The following is a 24,597-nucleotide window of genomic DNA, read 5'->3' on the forward strand; positions in this document are numbered from 1 at the left end:
ATGAGCTACTAACACTGAACAACGAGGACTAGTCTAAAAACTGTTCCCACAATCCTACTTAAAATATTTACAATTGTGTTAACTGTATATACATTGTAGTCTTTTGTCCCTTACAGTCTATTTATAGATGAGTTCCTTAGGAATTATACCTTTTTATCTGGAAGATGAACAGCACAGTATTAGTGTAGTTGCCATTAATAGAAAATAGTATATACACGACGTGAGTTGCTAATAGCCCCTGGGCACTGATAACCACACGTCTGAGGCTATGCCTAAGACGCTCAATGCAAAGAGCACGTGAAGCTGAGGAACCTCCGTCTTAGAAACCATTCCATGTGCAGTGCTGTGGTTTACTACACTGTGCAAGTCACCCTATTTGAAAATAAACCTAGCCCTCCATGCAGCAGTACCGGAGAGTGTAATTACAGAGACAGCCACTGACATTGGTTGGCATCTCCAAACAAACAAACAAAAAAAAGCCATTCACTGGAATTCTGCTGCTCTACTGCAGGGCTACAAACCCATACAAAGCAGCAATCCCCCTGATGAATGATTAATCAAGTAAAGCCTAATTTTATGACATTCTGAGATTATACAAGAGAACAGCAGCTCTTGGAAAGGACTTGTGGTTCAAGGGAGAGAGAGAAAGCATTCAACAAGTGACAGTGGATTCAAACAACATAAGGCGTCCAGAGCTCTAAATCCAGTTAGCAGGAGATACAGTTCAGGCATTCCTTTATTGGGTATGCCTTTACTAGTTATTTTCTGAAGCAAAGCTTCTCATTTGTATAAAAGTGGGGCAGCATTACCTTTTCTACTGAATACCCTTCTGCCAGTTTATTTTCCCCTTCCGGAAAGAAACCAGCTAGTTCCCTTAAAAAACACTTCTGCCAAAGAAAATGCAAAGTCAGCACTAAGGTAAGGAAAAAAAAAAAAAAAAAAACTATGCTCGATAGGGAAGTCACAGATGAACAGAGGCAAATGGGTAAACCTGAGAATGCAAGTGAAAAATTACCAAGTAAGTACTTCATGTCAAATCAATCTGGTACCTGTTTTACAGGATGAACAAAGAAAAATCTACTTAATCTGATTTACTAGAAAATATTAAGCTTATAGATGATAACAATGTCTGCATAATTTTAGAAAAATCATTGATTTTATGGTTTATTTTACAATAATTGGATTAGTCTACAAGTTAAGGCAAACATACTAATGTATTTGCTTCTCCTTTTAAATCATAGTTATAAAGGTTACACAAAGTTCTTCAAAACTTCTAAGAAATGTTCACAATTGAAAAAAAGATTAAGTTTCTTGATATCAGTAAATGGAAAAAGCTAAGACAGTGTATACAATGCATTATAGGAACAATAGTCAAATATCTAATGGTCATAGTTAAGCCATTTGAATAATGTACTTCAAATGGTGAACTTCAGAAATTACTTACAAAAGTAAATGATTGGCAGCTGTATCATAGTATTCATAACATGTACATAATTATATTGGCTAGTTTCACAAGAACAGCATTTGGTTTCTGAACAATGAAAGCATATAATGATTAAATAAACATGAATATGCATGAATAACAAGTAAGCTGTTGCTTTGTATAGTCTTGAGCTACTTTCAGGTCTTTGTTTCAACTTTTTTTTTTTTTTTTTTTTTTTTTAAAGGAAGAGCTCACTTATGTGCACTTTGTCAAACAATTTCTCCAGGGAACTATAAATGCCTACTTAAAGTCATGAAAACAAAATCCAGGAGGGCAGCCCTTGTTAGCGGGAGGACGGAGCGTAGCTTATGTGTCACCATTTAACACTGCCAGGCAGCTCTGCAGCAGCTGTAAGTTACCCTGTAAAAATACAGAAAAATATGACCACATCTCCTTGTACATTCAAGGTACAAGAAATGCTTTTTTTAAAACAGCAACAACAGTCACCATTAAGGGAAAACAGATACACGTTAAGTACATGTGAAGACATTTAAGGAAAAGATTTTTGTTGACTTTAACAATGCTGTGTCATGACACTGAACTTGATATTCAAAAATAAGCGCTACTACCATTTCCATGTTGTTTTTTTTTCCCCACGAGTTTCTCACAGAAGATCTAGTTTGGCCATATCAACTATTCTATGCAGAGCAGTCTCCGCAAAAAAGTTCAAAGCTGTAAAGTTTTCATTCTTTACACAGAGCTGCCATTACCCTGTCACTGCAGTATCATTCCCAAAACAGAAGCATTCATACGCGCAAATAATGCTGATTTTATCAGAAAGTGTTAAGCAGTGCTTTGCAATCTTCTATCCACAGCAGCCATCTCAGCTTGTAGTTTTTTTTCCAAAGATGGGCATTGTGTAAGACTTCTCCCCACAGATTTATATGCTTAGCTGCTTGATTTAGCCACAAAGTTTCAAAGCTGAGACTACAGAAAGCATTATTAGAACATTAACTAAGTTTTATCTCCGCAGGCAATTTCTGCCCTTCTTTCCAAACAGAGATTTTGTACATCAGTTTTTAAATGATATTTAAAGAATTCTAACTCTACCAGGTTGACTTTCAGATTTCTAATTGAATTTACAGAGCTAGCAGTTAAAAAGCTACCACTGCCAAGTATGCACAGGTGAACTACTGGTAAGCCAGGAGATACTCTGCAGAAGAAAACAATATATATCAGTATTCACATTGTTTTGTGCGTTCAGTTATACTCAGATCACTTTACATCACCGTCTGTTCACTCTTGAACAGCTGTACTATATTTGTTCCCCATTCTGAAACCTCTCTGTAAGAAATAATAATAGATTATTAACTGCTAAATGTAATTCCTATCAGATTCAGGCAAAATGCAAGGACAAACCACTCTGAATGCCCTGTTGTAAACATGGGAGAAACTACTTCCTTTTAAAAAAAAAATCCTCCAAAAACTAACCTGAAAACATGTCTCCAAACAAACAAACAAAAAAACCCTGTAACTAATCAGTATCAGAAGCTGTAATTGTGTAATTATCAACATCCTTGATAAATTGTCCACACAACTACTGAAGAATGGGTAATTCTTACTTTTTCACAGTTGAAAGCCTACCAAGTGACCAGTGGTAGATACACAAAAGGACGTTCGTTTCTCTGCCTGAAAAGGTCAGATCATAGCTCTCGCCTCTAGCAAGGTTTTTTTATACAATCCACATTAAGCAGTTAACCACATTAAAACAGAAGGTCTGTTAGGTCTACCAAACCCTTTTCAGACTTATTCAAAAGACATATTTCAGTTACAGCTTCAGTAGCTTTTTGTTCTTTCATGTTTATAAGTGTAGGGGACAGTCACAAGCTGCTTCACTTGGCTTGAATTCTGTGATATGAACAAGCTCCATATACAGGAGATGTGTGTGGACCTGGTGGCCCATCTTTGCAGCGTATAGGATTCATAAACCTAAAGGCTCTATTATTGTAACATTTAATTATTAGCTAGTAACAAAGTCATTAATGGAATGGATTTAGTTTTCAGCTTGAAGTACTTCTGGACTGCATGCCTGTTACCTATAGCAGAAGTGTGACAAGTGATCTTTTGCCTATCTCTTTACAGTTCAGCAGGAACATGAAATAATATGCAGTTCATGGGCTATTACATAGCACAAAAAGGTTCTCAGTCATTTCCAGTCTCAGTATGACAGCCTACTGACACACAGGCACACCATTCGTTTTCATTACGTTTAAGTTCACAACAATAACCTTATTTAAGTTATAGTAAATGAAGGACAACAGAGGCACAATTGCTCTTTCTAGCTGCAACATTTTATATACTTGACATGCACCAGCACAGCTCAAAAGTCTTCCAATTTCACATTCAGAAAAGTACTTCTTACCAACTCAAATTCCTGAGCACTAAAAATTACAGTTATTGGTAGACTGCGGGGACAGAAGCAGGGAATAAATGACTTCTGACAAAACATTTAACCAAATCCCTTAGCTGTGGATTTTGCTTACTTTCTTCTTCTGCCAATTCCAAACAAACATCTGTTATCAGTAAAGCAACAAGGTGTTTTTGTTTTTGTTTTTCTTACATCAGAATTTATAAAGGCAGTATATATTTATATTTGTGGGAAGATCTTTGTGTTTTTTGGTTTGTTTTTTGTTTTTGAGGGAGGTAGCTCAGTTAAAATTCCTGTCATAACACGAAGTGCAGCCAAGGCTCTAAATGTTTTAAGTATACTTCAGAAGTTTCACCAAATTTCAGACCATCAGTCCTCCCTTCTTGAACATGAAAGCACAACAAAAGAATGCCCCAAAATCCAATGGTAAAATACTGAGTAGGTTTAAACACAGCTTTTGCACAATGTGCTTGAACACATGTAAACTACAGCAGCTTAAAATTATTAAGAAACACAGAACAGGCCTAAAATACTAATTTTTTAAAAAATAATAATTTAATTCAACATTCTCTTGCTCCACTGTTAAAAAGTCTTATCTGCTAATAAAGTATACCTACACATTATGCTATGCATCTGCTAAATGAAATCTTTTGTTAGCATTGCTTAGTTGAAGGCAAAAAGAGTTCCAAAAGTATACACACAGAACTGATCTGACTTTAGTTCTTGACTTCATACAAGTCTCGTATGATCTCATGCTTAAGTCTGTCCTACTTATCAAGTCCCCAGCATCTGGATAACAGGAAAAAACACTTCCTATCTCACAAAAAAAAAAAAAAATATCATGAGATGAGATTTTAAAAACTGGCAGGTACTCATGCTAAAGCAATAAATACCAAAGAGTTAGCGAAACATAAAACCACAGTCACCACTGTCTTTAAGGGCATAAGTTTTCTAAAGACAATTCATACCAGGCCCTCAGATATGTTTTACTGATATTATTCTTATTATTTAAAAAAGCTGTGGAAAGGTTACATTTCTGGAAGATGCTTATCATCAGACTCCTCTCCCTGGACGTAGGAGTGTGTATCACACAAAACTAATGCAGGCGTTTTGGTTATTCAAGCATTTAATGCTTAAAGCCAGTTGAAATAAAGGCCAAAAAAGGACCATAATTACCTTAGCATGCTTTAATTCCAGTTCTGCTAGTTCCACTAAATTTTTTCGGAATGCTGCAACTCTTCTTGTCTTGAAGTCTATCAATTCTGTATAAAATAAGATTGGATTCATTAACAGTATTATTGCTAGTGCCTCGACTTTCCTTCAAGAAGAAAGAGCTTAGTGATGTCTCATCTAGAAGAATAATTAGCCAGATTTACAGGGTCAAACAGTTCCTTTAACTGATGAAGACAGAAGAACCTTGTATGAATCTGTCCCAGATGAGTCAGATTACTACTTATCCACAACAATCTAAGCCTGAAAAGCAGTACAGTTCCAGGAAAGAGGCCAACATGTAAAAAATACTGCCTTCCTTCATAATTACTGTAACTGCATCTTCAGTAATACCTCATTTCATAAACCCTCCCTTATTTACTATCATTGTTGCAACAGACTGCATAAAACCAAAAGGTGAATTTTAACAGTACTCAAAAAATATCAGGCTTGCCTTTACTGACAGCAATTGCCCTTTTATATCTTAGTCTATGCAAATAAGAGAGGGATAAAAGATAATCTGCACCTAGAGACTTTGCCAAGCAATTACAACATTGATATTACTGACTAATGAAGCTATCAGAACCGAAGGAAAATATCATTTGAACTGTCCAAAATAAGCAAATACTAGTTAAAAAAACAACATTTTTGCTTAGGAAATGCAGAACAAAATCTTAATCTCATTAACATTAACTTAAATTCCATTATTTTTCAAGTAGTAACACAGAACCAAAAGCCACCCAAATACCTTGTTTTGCCGATTCAGATATTTTCTCAAATTTCTGACAGCATATCTGCTGAGTAGTTTCAGCTTGCAGCACATCTTTGTTTTTTGCTCTTGCTTTATCCAATGCCTTATTAGCATTTTCATAATCCACTAGTGACCTAGATCTTCTATACAGGAGATCCTATAAAGGATAAAGGCCATACAGAACTTACACTAATGTACTCAAACATTTTAGCATATACAAAGTGATAAAGAAAATTAGATTAAAATTAACCTTTCATCTCGTATATCTAACTAAATTATTTTCATTCATTGCATTGCATCCTGCAAGTCACAGAAATGTCCATGCTGGAACAGGCATGCAATTTAATACTGTTTGGTCTGCATCTTGTCTGACAGAAGCTAGCACCAGATGGCTTAGATGATACTGCAAAAAGTCTAAGAGAAGGCAATCATGGGAAATTTAACAGCTTCTTAGATTAGAAACAAACTGTATTTCTGATCTGTAGTCTAAATATAAACAGGGCTTAAGAAATAGCACTATTTTTTTTTTGTGCAGCAGATATTGGTGTGATCTAAATACAGACACTTTCTGCCAAACGCTTCCATATTCTACTTTTTAATATATAAATTTAATATATAAAAATATATAATTTAATATAATTTTAATTATATATTAAATATATAATTTAATTATATCAAGCAGCAATAAAAATGAGTCTTTTTAGGTACAGAATATCCAATCTGCCCACATTTTTGTATCAGCGCTTGCAGAGAACCGGAGTATTTATCTTCAATATTAAAAGGAACAAAACAAATCTGCTTGCAGTCTACAGCTTGACAAATTTATCAAGTGCTCTTCTACCGTTTTTAATTACACTGCACGTTTTAGCCTTGACAAGTGGTTCATACAGCCCAAACAACTGCACTGCTATTTCTTATGTAAAACAGAGATAAAATTTGCACAGTTGAAGGAAAAATAGAAGGCTGGAGGTGGTATTATTTCAACTTCTCCATTTAAAAAAAAGCAGTCTATTTCTCCCACCACCCACCCTTTATTAAAAAAAAAAAAAAAGAAAAAAAAAAAGGGACACCAATCCAATCCACCAAACACAAAACATAAGTTTACCTTAGCAGCTTGAGATTCCCTTAAGTAGTATTTCAGAAGATCAGAAAGTTTAAGATCTTCATCAGCAGATACCCGGGCCTCTATTTTCTGGGGAAAAAAAAACAGTAAGTAAAAACATTGATTTAAACATCCAAATATCAGACATACATTTGTATGATGTAAATACAGTATGAACTATGCAACAGTGCAAGACACTGTCTTCTTCAAAAGTTAATCATGCATTTGTGACACAATACTTAAACATGCAAAAAGGGAAACTGTATTAGTCTTTTCTATTAAAATGTGACAACTGGCTTTCTATTTTAAATAAAAAAAGCTTTTTTCCCCAATTCCTATTATTATTATTATATACTAGGAAAAAAATATAAAAGAGAAACAAAAACTTATCTGGTATGAAGACTTGTACAAGTGTAGTCTTCAAGATCAAATGAAAACAAATTTTAAGGCTCTACTTTAGTAGAGCAACTGTGTAACTGAACTGCATTAAATGGTTCAAAATACTTCTCTGTAAAATTTGCATTTTGCATTACTGCACTTAAAACAGACATTTCTATGAACTTAAGAGTGTGTAAATGCATTTTTAAAATCTTAAGTTAAAAAATTCTAAAACCTAACATTTGAGGTCAAAGCAAGTTATCTCAGAATTGCCATTTCCTTCAAAGTACCTACTTAAATACAATGTTTCTGTTTAGGAAAATAACACTTCTCATTCAAAACATTTCCTAATTTGTGACATGCATGTGTAGAAACAGGTCTTAACTTCAGAAACAAGCAACACGACCACTTCTTTTTTTTTTTTTAATTAAGGATTATTAAGGGTTACATTTCTTTTTTTTCCTTAATAAGTTCTATGGTAATCAACATGAAGTATGAAAAGCAGTCTAAGCATTTCAGAGGCACAGCGCCTTTACTTACTTATTACACAGAAGAGAAGACTGCCAAAAATTTAGTAGACCAAGTACTCCTAAGGATCAATCATTTTACAAACAGATGACTGAAAAATTTATGGTTTTTCATTCCTGAATGCATGCTGCTTACATATTCAATATCACAGTATCCATAAAACATCTCCATCCTAATGCATAATTAACGCCAGATATCCTGGTACTTCAATGATGGATACAAAGAATATATCTACTAAGATTTCAAGATACATACCCTTGTTTTATCAAATAATTCCGATACCTTCAGAAAGAACCTGTAGGAAGGAAAGAGCTTATATTACATTATTGAACAGTCTAATCAGCTTTCTATAAATCAAAATACGTCTGGGTATGGCAACAAAGACTGTAAATGCACTGCTTATAATTGTCATTTACAGAATCTAAAGAACATTAGGAGTTTCAAACTGCAGTACTTCAAACATTTAGGAATTGTACAACTTCAGAAAAGGTAAAGAGAGAAAGTGTAATGTAGGGATGGATTTTACTGCAGAATAATTTAACAGCTCCTCAGAGATCCTTTAACTTCTAGAAATTAAACCTAAATTACCACCATCCTGGTTAACAGTCCTACACAGTTACCAGTTCTCCTTCATAACTTTTCTCTAAACAGTAAACACAATGCATGCCCTACTTGGAATTCAGTAAGCTTGAAAAGCAGCACACCTTCATCACAGGAGATGATACACACGTTTCACAACAGTGGACTGAATTACAGTAGTTTCATTTTGACAGGGGACAGATGCGAATCCTGACAGACTCTAACAGACTACATCAAATCTCATTATTATAAACAAAGTAATTGTTTATAATCATTACAGTAATCTGTAAGGTACCAAAACATTTGGAAATATATAATTATAAATCAGGTAAAATGACAAAAAGTCACCGTTCTTACACACCTATCTATTGTAACACTAGTAAATGTTTGCAAGCATTAACAAACATCTTTAGCTAGTTAATTTTTACTTTCAGATACATCAAACAGTTCACATTCAAGCAAACCACTGAAAGAGTGAAAAAATATATCTGTACATAGAAACCTCCTGCTATTTTCAAAGCTTTCGGAATTCCCATTCCTTTACTTTCCTAAAGGCAGTAATAAGTTGCCAGAACAGCAAGGTTATCTTTCAAGATGCTGTTACAGGAACGTCCAAGAAATCTGTACTCTCAGACCTGCAATACACCCTTGCTGCATTCACTGAAGCACTTTAAAAACTTTTTTAAAAAGTGAGAGTTGAGGCTTTGTCTGTTCTGTGAGGTATCATTGTCTACAAACTACAGAAAACAATAGCATTTTTCCCAGGAAATTATTAAAGCAGTAATATTAAAGCAGTCTCACATTACAGAACATAAATGCTAGTGAAGAAAATCCCTTAACAGGATACATCTGCAATAAACTCTGTTCTTCTCATAACAATAGTGCTACCAAACTCAGCAGGTCATCATTAAGACTGCTATTTAGCAAATTCCCCCGTAAGCTATTAACAAAATCTTACTTGCATATATCTGTGGAGTCCTGTGTTCCTAATGCATATAATGAAGAACCAATTCTATTATAGTCATCCGCCACATCTAGGAAAAAAGCAAGCAGTAGTTTTACTATTTAATTTCTCTCCTTTCTGGAAATCAAGTTCCTTTATTTCTTCAAGAGTTCTGGCTTTTGTTTTGTTTTTCCTCCTACAAGGAGCATGCTTTAATACAAAAACAGAAATAAAATTTAATTTATGTCATGTATTATGAACTTCACACAACAAACATGGCTCTCTTACCAAACTGCAAAGACTGTATTGAATATCCCTAGATAAATTACAACTAGCACCTGCTGAGTATGTTTATTGTGCAACACTGTTAAGTTTCATTTAGAAAACTTACAGAATCAACAGTTGATGTTCAGAGTTAAATTTGAAGTCCAGAACTATTTAAAAAAAAGAAAAAAAAAGAAAAATCCATGTGCTTCAGGGTATTACACTGCATATCAACTGTGAACTACCAAAATACAGTGCTATATACACATCTTTTCTTGCATGTGTTTAATTTTCAGGAAACTCTTACGCATCAATAATTAGTTACTAGTTGAAGAGGAACTGGAGTTAAAACATTTTAAACAATAAAATCAGAAGCAGAGTTTGTGAAGAAGGCTGCCTAATCTGACTAGTGAGATACTGCTACACACAGATTGCTCCTTTAAAAACTTCTAGTGTGAACTCAACAGATCCAACCACTGAATAGGAAACTATATTTGTTTCTTGTTTTTGTTGTTCACAGAAATGCTTACATTTGCAAAGTTTCTAGATGAATTACCCTAAACATATGAATTAATTTTCTTGTTTCTTCAGAAGCAATTCTCATCATTAAGCTTGGACTTTTGTTCAGAAGATTGAGTGGGTCACCATCTATCCAATTTATTTCTCCATATATCCCAAGCTAATTAGCATTGCTGGTCACAGTGAAGAAGGGTTTAAGGTTATTATAGGTTAATTATCTGTTAATTATGGATAATTAATGTCAACTATATTTCACACCTAAACATCAAATACATTGGAAATAGGAAGACATTTGCACTGTTAGCTTTGAAGTTCTCTGTAGATCAATGAATTACAGATTGCCCATTTCCAAAATAAGCTTCTCAAGTTATGGGAATTCCCACTGGTGTTTCATAGAAGTTGCCATTAGACATATAGGGTTTGAGTCTGAAAAACTGAAATCAAGGGTAATGAAAGTCAAGCTTGTCATAGTTTTCTCAAAACACAATTATATTTTCCTAAAGCAAAGGTTTCCTATTTTCTCAAATAGGCATAAAGCAATTGAGAAAATTATCTACAGCTTCAAAAAATGACATTAGCTAGCATTCAGCTTTGGAAGAAAAATCAACAGCAACTAATTGCAGAATCTCACCTCAGCAACAAAAGGGGTCTCGCAAACCAAGCTACTGAATACAAATTCCAATCCCCAGTCTAGAAGGCTGAAAAATGGAAATCAGATCTCCCAGACTATAACTAACAGCCCAAACAGGAGTTTGTTACTCAGTAAGTCAATGCAATTCCTAGTGTGCTAAGAAACTGCACTCTGATAACCACAAGCTAACTAATAGAGAGCAACTTCATTAGGAGTAAAATCATTAGTAATGCTCTATTACTGACTTCACAATTTAAAGTCTAAAAATCAGTCTTCAAAAAAAAGAAAAGTACATAAAGTTTTGTTTCTCTCCAAAGGGACTGAAGAGACCTTCAGCACTGCAACATGCTGTTCATACTCCATCCAGACTACTATAGCAAAGGTTAAATTTTAAAACAATATTAAACTTTGTTTTTCATTACCAGAAGACTACACTTTGAGAAATTCATCTTTTCTTGTTAAAAAGTAAAAACTATTGCTCCTCACAAATCATTTCTGTGTATTCTAGAACAGCTCTCCTTCTGAAAAAATAACTCACTTTTATGTGATCTTGTCATTTTATCAGATTTGGCAGAAGCATCTTTGACTCGGTTGTGGTATTCTACAAGGAATGTCCTTTCATGTTCAAAGAAATCATCCACATCCTGGAAGAAAAAAAAAAAGACTATTTAAAAAAACCTCAGATTTCACTCATTCTGTATTGTGCAAATCGCGCTGAGAGAATGCGGATATACTGCTGTTACTGTTCACGTAAACTGTTTTCCTCCTTACTTATTTAATCATGATCTCATGTTTTATTACAAATTTGTAACAACCATTTCAAAGGTCTAAGTAACTAAACCAGAAGCGAAGAAAATCAGTTCACTACTACCGATCACTTTGTTGATAGAAATACAGGATAAATGTCAAGCACCTAATCAAGGACACTAACCAAGAAACAGGCAGGAGGAATAGTAAGATAACTCAATGGTGCAAATGAAATGGTAACAATACAGACAATACAAACTTGCAGCACTGACCTTTATGGCAGATTTCTTTTAAGGTTGCAAATGTAGGTAAATTTAAATTGTTACTATATTACCTTTTAAGATATGTGGCTTAAAGTAGAACTTTAAAATAGCATGGATACTCAATAAGACCTAATAGACTACAATACAAGCTTTGAACAATGTGCTTTTTGAGTAACCACTGCGGGTTATTTTAACTTTATATTTTTTCTCCATCTCATAATTAATCCAGTGTTATACCCTCTGTCCAGAAAATTTGAAATTCAAGATTTTATTACTAGGAACTTCAGCTTCCATTAATTTGCAAATGGAAAGTTAATATCAGAAAAAAGAAAAAAAAAAGACCAAAAAACAGCTTCTGCAGAATTTTAGTTATAAAAACATTATTTCAACATTAGGAAATGTTGAAAGAGAAAGACAATGTTAATACATTTCTAATCTTGATACATTCAGCAGCAACTACCTTTACTCCTGAAACAATGACACCATCAGCTGATTTCACCATATTTTTAAAGAAGTCTTCCAGTTTCTCTTTCTTATTTTTCCCACGAACACTCAACTGAAAAAACAAATTCATATATCAAGTTACTTCTTCTGCTGGAGGCAATATTAGCTTTTTTTTTTTTTTTAATTCTAGATATATAAAGACATACCAAAGCTTGCTGCTTCTAAACCAGCTTTCGTACTCTCTACTTAACTGAGCTCTGCATTAAAGGAAATAGAGCACCATGCACCCAGAATCAGACTACTCTGATTTACTACTGTCCTTTATACCTATCATATTCTTCCATTAAATAAAAGAAAATTCAGCAATATTCTAGCAAATATATATGACATCAAATTAACGACACACGTGTCACTTATCAATAATACAGTACTTATCATGCATAGTATAACGTGAGTTAAACTTCTATTACCAGATTTTGCTCTTCTGAGTGTAGAATGACAAGTCTCTCACTTTGAGAAACAAGAAGCATTAATCCCTCACTGCACTGAAGATAATGTTGGTTTCAGTCTATTCACGCTTTTTCTTCCTATCTAAGTTTATCAAGTTTAAGAAAGATGGGTTCCTTAAAAAGCTGTATTTCTAAGTCAAACAGCAAGAGGATTCTCTGTAACACATCTTGAAGGTAAGTACATATTCAGTCAAACCAATATTTGTCAAGATTTCTATTTCTGCAATTTTAAAAAAGCAACTAAAATACATTTGCAGAATGAGCAACCACCAACTCTAACACCAAGCAGCTACTATGAACTCAGACAGATTTCTTTCAATCAACTCGCATAGTAACTCAGCATATAGCATAACTCAATATATAAAATAACACAAGATTCTATGGATAGCCACAGAATCTACATCTCCAGAAAAAATTTAAAGTTTCACCGACATTATTTAAAGAAAAAAAAAAAAAAGAGAGAAGGAGGAGCTTTCTTTATCATAATGCTTCAGGAGAAATCCTCTGGTTTTGTAAATTCTTTTGCAATAGAATTCAAACCATTGTTCTAAATTCTGAAAAATTTATGATGTGTTTTTTTGTGTTTTTTGTTTGTTTTTGTTGTTGTTTTGTTTTTGTTTTTCCACCAACTCCACACCCCATCCCAAGTTTCAGTCAAGGAACAGACAATTGTAACACCATGTGAAATCACCACCAAAAGCTAATCTTTTTAATCCAAAACATAATAGATTCCCACTAATATTTTTTATTTTGACACTAGAGTATTTGGTTGCCCAGGCAGCAGCAGAATTAACTCCTACAGACATTAATGAATTTGCAACTTAAAATACAAATACGTCAAGGAACTGATGCAATTTGCTCCAGGAGGTAACGCTTTCTTAATCAATTTTCCACACCACCATAAAAGTACATCTTGATTTTTCTTGCCAGCAATCTAGTCTTCAATACTCACGTCCTGATTATATTCCAAGAAGACATGGAAATTTAAATCCTTTCTCAAAATAGGATGTGCAGCCACACGACACAAGAACACTTCATGCATTGCAACCGTCTTCTTGAATATTGCCAAATATTCGCTGAAAACAAAAAATAAGAGAGACTAAGAATTTCACTTGAAGCAATAAAATTTGAGGTAAGCCCAATGAGAAGCTTTAAGAGATCCTCAGTAAGGACACAAAATTTAAGTAGTAGAGATTATCATTCTGATACTTTCATATATTTATATATATAAAAGACACACATATAAAAACAAATAGTATAATGTTAATATGAGGGGGAAATTTGAAGCCCTAACATATTACTGACAGATTTTTAAAGAAGACTCAAATACAATCTAACTTTTAAGACTAACACAGATAGGTTTGCTGCAAATGTAGTTTCAATTGTGCCTTTTCACTGCCTTCACAGAAGTCAAGAAATTGAGATACATCAGTTAGTAGATAGCAGACGCATAATTTCTTTCCTCCCCATCTCCATCCCCTTGCCTATTTGCACCCTCCTTCCTTACTTAAACATTCAAATCATTTGGTTAGCTCTTTAAATAGCAGCCTCTTATTCCATGATGAAGTATTTAGCCTTTTTTTTAGGCAGATTCTTACATGGATGTCTTGCTTCACTGTGGTTCTAAAAGTGAAATTAAGTGCCTTTGGTAAGTACAACCAAAACAATCACATTTAACCTTTACAGTTATGTAGTTGCTCAGATCAACCAACTCAAGGAAATACTCATTTGTGATTTAATTAAGAGGATGGCATTTTTATTAATACAAGTTTTCTAAAATTCTTCTTGCTCTGCAAATTCAATCAGTAAGATGCAACTTCTCTAGAAACAAGGAAGGGGCCCTTTTCCCCATTCTGAGGGAAAACAGTGAAATGATAACACTTTTGCTTCCACTATGTGTGAGGAGGTTAAGATTTACATACCAGCAAACCAGCAGGGCCAGTGTTGGGAGATGTTTGATCTCAGTGAGAGTAGTAGTCATTCAGTGAAGACAAAAAAGGAGGATGCAGAGGATGGAGGTGGCAGTAGAAGAAACTCAAAGTTTTCTGTGTTATCCAACCCCTAACCAGACCACAAGAGAATCATGATCAGGGCCGCTGGAAAACCAGATACTTTAAAATGTAGTGTTTTACTAATTTCCAGTTCTCTGTATATGAAGTGTATATCTACTCTGCTATAAATTATGTGGTATGCAACACTAACATGGAGTTTTAAGATATTTGCTCACAGCTGCTGGCATTTGGAGAGAAAACATCAGTTCTAAGAGTTCTATGTACTTCTCTTGCCAATTCAGAGCTCTTGATAGAATTAGTCTAGAAGCAGTGTAAATATACACTTGAAAACTGAAACCAATGACAGGAAAAAAGATCAAAGAAGTGAGTGCATGACAAGGAAAGTAGAAGGAGCCAGGAGAAACTTTACTGCGTAACTCAACATAGAACAAGACGACTAAGTTCAAATGTTTCAATACACGCTAAATTGGCAGTATGTGAAGATGCTGTTTTCAGGAAGTATACTCTCATTGTGCAAAAAAAAAAAAAAAAATTTCAAGAAAAAAAGATTTTCTAGTAATTGCTTCCTGTATTTCTTAGGGAACAGAAGGTTGGTATCTACGTTTACAATACCAACCACACGCAAAAATCCCTAGTTCAATTACTATATGCACAGAACTTATTGTTTGTTGGGGAATGAATGGGGAACACCAGAAATAAAAAAGACGCGGGCTACCTCCTCCCTTTCCAAGTGCTCTGTGAAGAAAGGGATCTAACTAGTTTGTTGTTTCTCTTTTCCTTATAAAAGAATTCTCAAGAACAAGCTGACTGTCTTCCCGTTTCAGAAGCTTGTCCGTGAAATAGTCATAATTTCTAAGCAGTGATTTCTACAATTTTCCTAATGGCTCTGATCATGATCACTAAGATAACCTTGGTTATGTAGCAACTTGATTTTCAAGCTTTTATCTCACAGAGAACCACTGCAGTGAAATCAGAAACATGGGACAGCCAACAGCACTAAAATTTGAAGGGAAAAAAAAAGGTAGTGATCAAGTCTACATACGCCTCCAGTTCTTGTTTCATCTTGGTGAATTCTTCTTTAGTCATCGATCCTTCTCCTTCTCCGAGCTTCTGCAACTTTTCCCTTGAGGCATCAAAGTCAGGCCTGGGTGGTGCTGGTGGAATCTAGAAACAAGTAACTTTTTTAAATTCGTTCAACTTTTGTTCCATTACTGACTGGATACTATTTGCCTGAGAAGGTTCCTGCAGCTTTTTAATATATGGCTCTCTCTTTTGTCATTTATTAAGGCATTTACGGATAAATCCTCTCATGAATGAGTTAGGTATCTGGAATTAGCGTGCCAACTTTCACCAAATGTCCTTGAAGATTACTCAAGAGCTAACTAAATGGCTTTTGTAGTTTAATTACAACAGAATTCAAGCAATACCTAGCTTTCCCAATGCAAGGAATTAAAAAAAAGAAAAGACCAAAGCATCGAATGCAGGGTGCAGTTTTGGGCTGCAGATGGCTGCGCTCAGACTGTTCTGTATTTCCTTTTATCATCAGTTTTGGTTTATTTGGTATGGATTGTTTCTTCTTGAAAGAAAGAAAGAAAGAAAGAAAGAATTCTACAGTCTCTTTCACACCAGTTATAACTCTCAAAATTATTAAATTAAAAAAAAAAAAACAACCACATTCTGTGCTGCTTGCAGGAACCAGTTTTTTCTTGTGGCACTGCTGACATTAAAGATACATCTGTTGAAATAACAAAGCACATAACAAACAAGTCCCCAGGTTATTGTCATAACAGTATTGAAAGAAAAAATGCTGCAAACTGATCCTGAATTGCTATGAATAAAGAGAAATAGAACAAATAAAGCTAAAATGTGCTCAAATTTAAGTTCACTGATATTTTTGCATTACATGAATGAATTACAGAACTAGTAAAATCCAGAATTTACTCAGAAAACTGTTGAAAACTAGTTGCTAGAGATCAAAGTCCACTCACCCCCAACACCTCTTACTAAAAAAGATTAGCTCAAGAATAGTATGACTTCACAGATTATCATAATTGTAATCATTAGTGAATTAGAAATACACATTAAAAATACACACTGAATCAATGGGTAATCTCACCCAAACACAAATACCTAACTTTCACACCAGGACAGTAAGTATTTCTATCCGTAATTAAAGTATGAAGAGGCATCCCATCATAAGGTGACTACTTTGAGGACATATCTTCCTTGGACACATAAAATAAACAACAAAACATGCTAAAGTTGTTAACTTACTTATTAATGTGCTCTGTATTTCTAGATTGTTTTTGGAGGGGATTTCGTTTTTTTTCCCCCCTCAAACTGTTTTATGGTAAAGTCATTCTAATCTTCAAAATGGAAACTGAAAAAGCCTAATTACTAGTGCTCAGTTACTGCACTCTGCCATTGCAGATAAAACAAAGGCAACACGAAGCTCTCAGCTAAGTTAAACATTAGCTTACAAAAACAATATTACCAAGTTATACAGTCTCCCACACTTCAATACTGTAGAGCAAAAATATGCTAGGATATAGATTAAGCTACTCACTCCTTAGTATTAAAAGACAACCATAGTGATTTTCCTCCAAATTTGCTTTAAACATAAATTTTGTGTAATTGTATAAAATGAAGTAGTAAAGCATCTGATCTTGTTTTAGTAGGAACAAACACCTGCTGTTTCCATCAGATGTAAAAGCAGCCTTGAGTACTCCTCATGCCCACAGAAACCAACACACGTAAAACAAAGGAACTGTCTTACTTACAATATAGCCAGCATAATCCTCATTCTCCACAAAGGAATCATGAAGCCAAATGAACTCTTCATGTTGCCGAACAACGGAAAATTCACTTTGTTTGAAATTTGGTAAGGAGCTCTGGAAAGGGGAAAGAAGGAAGAGTTATGAAACAACAACAGAGAACAGTTTTTCATTACTATATTAAAAGAATCCTGAAAAAAAATATCGAAGTATATCCCTGTAAAATAATAATAGTAACAACTCAAGCATCAAGATAAGCATCTTACCAAAAATTCATACAGCAGTAATTACTCCCATCTCAATTAGTGCATCAAACAATTGGAATGGTTTGGCCCGAGAAACTGTGCAGTCTTCGCCATTGAAGATATTCAAAATTCAACTGGACAAACCTTAAGAGACCTGCTCTGCTTCACTCTCATTTGATGGTGGAAGTAGGGAGAGGAGAAAGGACTAAGTGATCTCAAGAGATCATCTTCAATCTCAACTATTCTGTGATTCTGCACTCAATAAACCAACAAGTTTTCAAAAAGAAGTCAATACAAGCTGTAACTAAAAATGACTCTTGAATACAATTCCATTATGAAATGTATTTTTAGAATTTGAAACCATGGCTAGTCTAAGTAAAAAAACTACTATGAAAAATACTGAGGTTTATCAAAGATTCTACCTACAAATAGGCTGATTAATAGGCATAGAAATCATATGATAACACACCAGTGCAAAAAAAGAATGTTACTTTATTCCATACTTTTATTTTTAACTTCCATTTTTTGTCATCGTTTCTCTGAGCATCATTACTACATGGTCTCTTAAACATGAGATAATGCTGTTCTCTCATCTCCTTTGGAATATTTTACAGTTGCTTCCAAAACAGTTTAAGTAGTTTTCTTTTTTATAATTAAGAAAATGCTCAATGCACAAACCCAGGCTTCTACCTTTGTATGGACAGTGAACTTCACTTTGTCCCTCTCACTGAGTGCATCTGAGATATCCACTTGCAGAGCAGCATCAGTCTGGAGATCAACATTTATTGCTCTAAGCTAAACAAAGAGAAAGAACCTATTAGCTTAAATATATAGATCAGCTAAACGTACAAACATGTTAACTGCATTTCCCTTATACTTTCCTTGAGAGGAGCCCCAATCCAACGTGACAAACACCTTTAAAAGAATTATGAAAATAATTCATTTAAAAGAGCAACATTAAATAATCATGTAAAGGTAAATCATGTAAAGAAGTACTAAGAGTCATTAAGGATCCTTTAAGAAAAAAAGTGGCCCTATATTTCAAAGAAGGAGGAGCTATTAAAGAGCTGGTTTGCTCACATTGACTTACACCATTCTTTTGTTTAAGATGCCCCAGATAGATCAAAAGTGCTAAACAAAAAACAATCAAAAAAAAAAAAAAAAATCCTCTGAAGTTCACAGAGCTAAGTCCTTTTGGACATATTTTTTTTCTGAAAAAAAAAAATAAGATAATCTCTTGAAAAACAGCATAAGAAATGGCAATAAGACTAGGAATCCCTGTTTTTTTATTTTATTTTTTCCATGGGACATGAAATCTGAACTCCCACAATATACTTCAAGTCATGAAACAAGACAGCAAGACAATCAAATACAGCAAAAGAAGATAACTACCTGAGCACAGTGACCAGAAGAGGCAACGCCTGGCAGTAACTAGACTGAAGGCTTCACCACTACTCAGTCAAACCAACTTCACCTTACTTGCTGTTCTGGAGCAATCTGTCCCACAACAATTTCAGTCATGAGCAACCAACATTCTGAATATTTTCACAACTACGAAGGCGAAATCAGAAATTTTCTACAATTGCACTGCCAGAAGTTATTTCAGTCTCATGCTTGTCATGTTCACTTTTTACTGAAACGGTTTCCTTTGATGTTGTACTTATTTATAGAAATACCAACTTCTTCAGTATAAAAGTGCCTTTACATACAAAGTTGCACTTTTTCCTATAAGATTTCTCAGGAACGCATTTTGAAGTCTGCACTCAAGTACAAAAATGCATTAATTATCAGTAACGTGCAGCACAAAGGCTGCACACAAGGAAATTTTGAAGGGAACTCTTCAACATGCTGGAACAGCATCAGGACGGAAGCATCAACCACCACATCTAGTTTTCCATCAGTTATCTTAAACCTTTTGCAAATTTCAGTGGCCGGCTCCCACTTTGCCCTCAGCGCATGAACAACTCCACTCCTTATGCAGCAGCAATCAGACTACTTGAGCTTACAATTACCGTATTAAACTAAGCCATCGTACAGCCTAGAGTACCCTGCAAGGCTGGTTCACCAGCAGAATTTTCTTGCTCAAAGCAAAGCTGGAAGTGATTACACAGTGATACATTCCCACACATGACATAGGGGTTTTTGTTTTGTTTTCTCAAGTTCAGAGGCTACTGCCTCACACAAAGATGTGACATTAGCATGCAGTGACCCACTGCAGATCACATCTATAAAGCAGAATCTCTCAGCTCCTACTGCGCTTCTGAAGTCCTTTAGATCTAATTTAGGAAAGAAAAATATAATCTGACATACCAAACTCGGCCTTATGTCAAGACACCACAATTTCCCAGCTTGTAAGAAAGTTTCTAGTGGTTACATTGCTTGATGCACTGTTTGTTCTTCTCCAGTCCCACAGAAGGAGCACAGCTGAGTACTCTCAGAAAATAATCTGGATTATTCCAATGCTGTTGGTTTGAGTTTTTTTTAAATTATTATTCCTCCAGAGGTCATAACAATTTCTATTAAAACATTTTGTTTTCCTTTCTAAAAAAAAAAAAAAATGGCAAAGTACAAAATTCTACAACTCTGTAAAACAGCTCTTCATATTTGTTACTAGAGTTACGCAGCATCCAGAGCAGCATTTCCTATGGGACCATTTGCACTATTTACAACATTCAAAATGAAATTCTCATCTGCACTGAGAAAAGGAAGAACAACCTTAACCATGACAACTCCACTCACAGCACACATTTTTAAAAGACTAATTGTTTGATTTATACTGAGTTAAGTTGTAACGATCCTGAAGACTTTAATCACATGTTAAATTATGCCATGCAGCCCGACTGCCAACAGGGAACGTTTTCATCTGCAATGGTAATGAAGCATTCAATGAAAGGTGTCAAAGACAATCACAGAGTTGAAAGACTCTAAATTTATTCATATGACACAACCCCTCATATTGTATTACTAGGAATTAAAATCACAACATCATCATACAACAAACTTAAGCAATCTCTCATCACTACTCCAAAAGAACGCTGCCACCAACTGATAGCTTCTGAGTTATGAACAGAATAGGAAATGAAAACAAAATGCTACAGAACTTTCCAAAGTTTGATTTGGACCAAAATGAAACTATTCTAAATTCTGGAAAGATATATGGGTAGGACAAGTCCCTCCATCTCCTTTCTCTTCCCTCCCCCCTCAATCCAATACAACACAGCACAATCATTCTATGCTTAAATACATGCTCTCCACTTATGCTGAATGTCTTGAAAAACATAAGTTAATTCAGCTGCTTTGCAGTTTCCTATGCTATACAAATGAAGTCCCTTTTTTATTCAAAGTCTAGAAAACGCCAGAAGCCAAATACAGGGCTAAGCGATGTTACAGCACTAAGAGAATGCAGTGCAATTGAAGAAGATTTAGCATCTAAGTACTCGTTTAAGGACCAATTAGACTTAATATGATAACAAAAAGAAGCTGGTAAAGACAAGGGAAACAACCAAACGTTACATTCCTAGGCAATGTCTTCCTTCAACAACAGTAACTAATTACAATGCCCTTAGCTTTCAAAAAGGTTAGAGACAAAGGATCCTTTCTTCAATTGATTCTTTACAGGCAGATAAATACCCAAGGCAAGAGAAATAAACAATACTTTACAACAGAGGAACACCAAGCCTCACCGCAGCATCAAGTTTCTAACAGACCTGCTCTAAGGCATAGCACCCTTCCTCTAAATGAGTACACAAGAGCACAAGCCAAGTCAGCTGAGGTAAATACAGATATGAAATACACAAAACAGTTCTAGTATAGCAATACTATGCCACCCCTTTAAAACGCTTGTTGTTTACATTAAAGAGATCATGCAACAAAACACAACCAGGAATTGAGTTACTCTCAGTGGACTCAATAGTATCTTCCTAAGCAAGATTTAGAAAAGCAGTTCCCGCAAGCTCATTTTATGAAAACCATTTAAAAACAGTTCCTTCTACAGACCACCCACTGCTACTTCCTCAAAGACAATTCTCAGTGCTCTATTTTACAGTCACCAAGAAAAGTCTCCTCCATATGATATAATGCAACTGTTAAGAGAATTTGTTTTATGTGGCATCAGCATAAATTCCAGCTTTCCTTTCATCCCATCATCCTCACATTAAACTTAACACAACTGTAGCTGACCAACACTGTACTGAAGAGTTAAAAGTACAGTTGTTAATCTCTGAATTATAGAGAGGAAAGAATACTTGTTTCCAAAACTGAAAGCTTATTAACCAGAAATTGTAATTCACGCTTTCAAATAAAGATTCAACTGACCATTTTTTAATCACAAACAGGGAAAGGCAACAAACCAGAACTAGGAAAATGCTCTTTGCTGTTTATTTTTACTACTGCTGAGAAAAACGTTAGGGCTTTGAAGATAAGAGCACAACAAACCTATTCATGAACAGACTGCTAGTGCTGCTTCCGATTAGGTTTTCTGTATCACGATCAAAATAACGCAGATAACAGCCTATGCTTTAAACTCAGGGATTTTCAGAGCAGTGTGAAGGAAAGAAAAAAAAAAAAAAAAAAAAAAAAAAAAGCACGACTAAAAATAAGAAACCAAAACTGGAGAACAGAGGACACTGCTTAATTCCTCAGTGTTTGATGCTAGAGTGAGAGGAAGGGAAAGAAAGAAAAAGAGGACTGTGCTTGGCCTACTGAAATGATGTAAGTTGTCCAACAGCACAAACAAGACTGCTAAGAGATTTCTAATGGCTTTAAAATTACGTTGTGAACTCTGACTACTTGGGGCCTCAAAGGGAAAATTAAAACACAATCAAGAAAGTTTTACACATTCTATCTACATCCTCAGACAAAAAACAACCTAATCATTCACTTCAGTGCTGTTCCTAATTGCCAAAGAAAACACATGTGGAATATTATTCAAACCCCCTCCAACCTAGGGCTGAAGAACTGGAACACAGAATGGTCTGGGTTGCAAGGCACCTCAAAATCCACCCAGCTCCAACAACTGCCATGGACAAGGCTGCTCCCCACCAGTTCAGGCTGCTCATGGCCCCAGTCAGCCTGGCCTTGAGCACCTCCAGGGATGGGGCACCCACAGATTTTCTGGGCAGCCTCTGCCAATGCCTGACTACTCTGAGTGAAAAATTTCCTCCTAGCATCTAACCTAAATCTTCCCTTTTTCAGTTTAAAGCATCTCCCCCTTGCTCTAACATTATCTGCCTATATATAAGAATATGCAGAATACAGTTAATTCCTACCACACACTTACAGTCAAAAAATCAGAAGGTACTGAACATTACACTTGATGTTTGAGTATGACATACATGATACGAGTGTATGCCAATACAGAGTTGTTCACATTTGGTGTCTTTAGCAATGTAGTAGACACAGCTCCTGTAACGAGCAGCAGCAACCAAGACAATCCCTGCCATCCTGTCCAGCAGCTGCTCTCCTATCTCACCCAGTCCTTCTCAAGATACCACCTGATAGGTCAGCCTGAATGAACCACACCAGATTAGCCTATTTGTTGCTTAACCAAGACATGGAAGTTAAAGATGAACGCAGCAGATATAGTGAGAAGACAAACAGAGGCCAGAAGAGCAGGTCAGAGAAGTGTTTTCTCAGTAAGGAACATCACCGTGGCATCCACTCCCAACAACAGAACTTCTGTTCAATAAGGAGCTTACTAGGCAATGGCAGCCTACAATGCTGTCCCTTTGTTATCCACGGGAACGGGAACCCCTGGGGCCTGAGGAGAGCAAAGGGTGCTGCGGTGGCTCCCCACGCAGGGCCGCACACCCCAGACCCGCTGCCCGGCTCCGCGCGGGGGCGGGGAGGCACAGCGAGCGCGGCCCCGGCGGCACGCACGGATCTGCCCCGGCTCACCAACAAAAGCCCCCAGCAGCTGCCCCTGGAAACGCGGGGACCGCAGCAAGGGCAAATCACAGCAAATCACCCGCACGGGGGACCCCGCCCGGGGGAAGCCTTCCTCCGGGACCGCCCCAGCCCCAGGCCTCGACCCCGCCGCACGGAGGCCAAACCCGCCCCCGCTCCCCGAGTGCCACCCCGCGTTACTCACACCTCGATCCTCCTCCGAGAGGAAATCTGGGCCGTCGTCAGAGCCTTCCTGCTGGGCGCAAAGAGGAGAAGGCGGCGGCGCGAGCCGAGGACAAGCGCGGGCCAAGGCCGGCGAGAGGGAGGAAGGCAGGATGGGGGAGAGACAAAGCGCACAGGTTAGCGACCGGCCGAAGGCGCCCGCCCAGCCCCTACCCCCGCCCCGGCCGCCCGGGCACCCACCATCATGGCTGCTCGCCGCGCTCCCGCCGCCGGCCCTCCCCGCCAGGCCGCCCGCAGCCCAGCGGCGAGGCGGGGCTGCGCGCGGGGGCGGGGCGGCGGCGCCTCTCGCGAGGGAGCGGTGGGTGCGGGCGGCTCGCTCCCCGCCGGCCCCTCCCCCTTTGCCGTGCAGGCGGTGTGGAGGTGGGGGCGGCAGGCCCGTGGTGGGATCTGGGGTCCGCAGGCAGAGCGTCGGCGGCCTGTCGCAGTGCCTTCGCCTTTCTCCTCTCTGGTTGACGCGTTGCTGGCCGAGCTCCCTTCCACACGCTGCTTCCTGTGCTTGGTTTGCTGATGGCAGCGTGGCTTTGTTCACGCATGCAGAATTCAGAAGGACGTGCAGGGAGAGAGGCAGCAAAATCTCTGGAAGCAGGCAGCACTATCTGCCTCATCCCTGACCTTCATCAGTAGCCATAATTTCCACAAGAGATGGGCTTCCACAGCACCATACCTTTCTGGGAGCACATGTGAAAATGATAGTGCAATTATGCTGCGCTAGAATTAAAGCG

At 36.7% G+C, this 24,597-nt stretch overlaps 1 protein-coding gene across 2 annotated transcripts; it reads right to left on the bottom strand.

The window, feature by feature from the left end:
* Positions 1-1,635: 1,635 nt before the first annotated feature.
* SNX6 (sorting nexin 6) lies at positions 1,636-24,103 on the bottom strand. 2 transcript variants are annotated; one of them, XM_042867691.1, is made up of 14 exons: positions 24,056-24,103; positions 23,838-23,885; positions 18,440-18,544; positions 17,511-17,621; positions 15,773-15,894; positions 13,671-13,794; positions 12,226-12,321; positions 11,294-11,399; positions 9,357-9,432; positions 8,075-8,114; positions 6,917-7,003; positions 5,809-5,968; positions 5,028-5,113; positions 1,636-1,843 (listed from the first exon to the last, which is right to left on the bottom strand). In XM_042867691.1, exons 1-14 carry the CDS (start codon positions 24,059-24,061, stop codon positions 1,790-1,792), a joined length of 1,221 nt encoding a protein of 406 aa, XP_042723625.1. In that variant the 5' UTR covers positions 24,062-24,103; the 3' UTR covers positions 1,636-1,789. The 2 variants fall into 2 exon arrangements, with proteins under 2 accessions (XP_042723625.1, XP_042723617.1); XM_042867683.1 differs by having other exon boundaries at positions 23,838-23,888; positions 24,056-24,073.
* Positions 24,104-24,597: the final 494 nt, after the last annotated feature.

This window comes from Lagopus leucura, unplaced genomic scaffold (assembly GCF_019238085.1).
Source record: "Lagopus leucura isolate 7727_CA_CO unplaced genomic scaffold, USGS_WTPT01 Super-Scaffold_1, whole genome shotgun sequence".
Taxonomy (NCBI): Eukaryota; Metazoa; Chordata; class Aves; order Galliformes; family Phasianidae; genus Lagopus; species Lagopus leucura.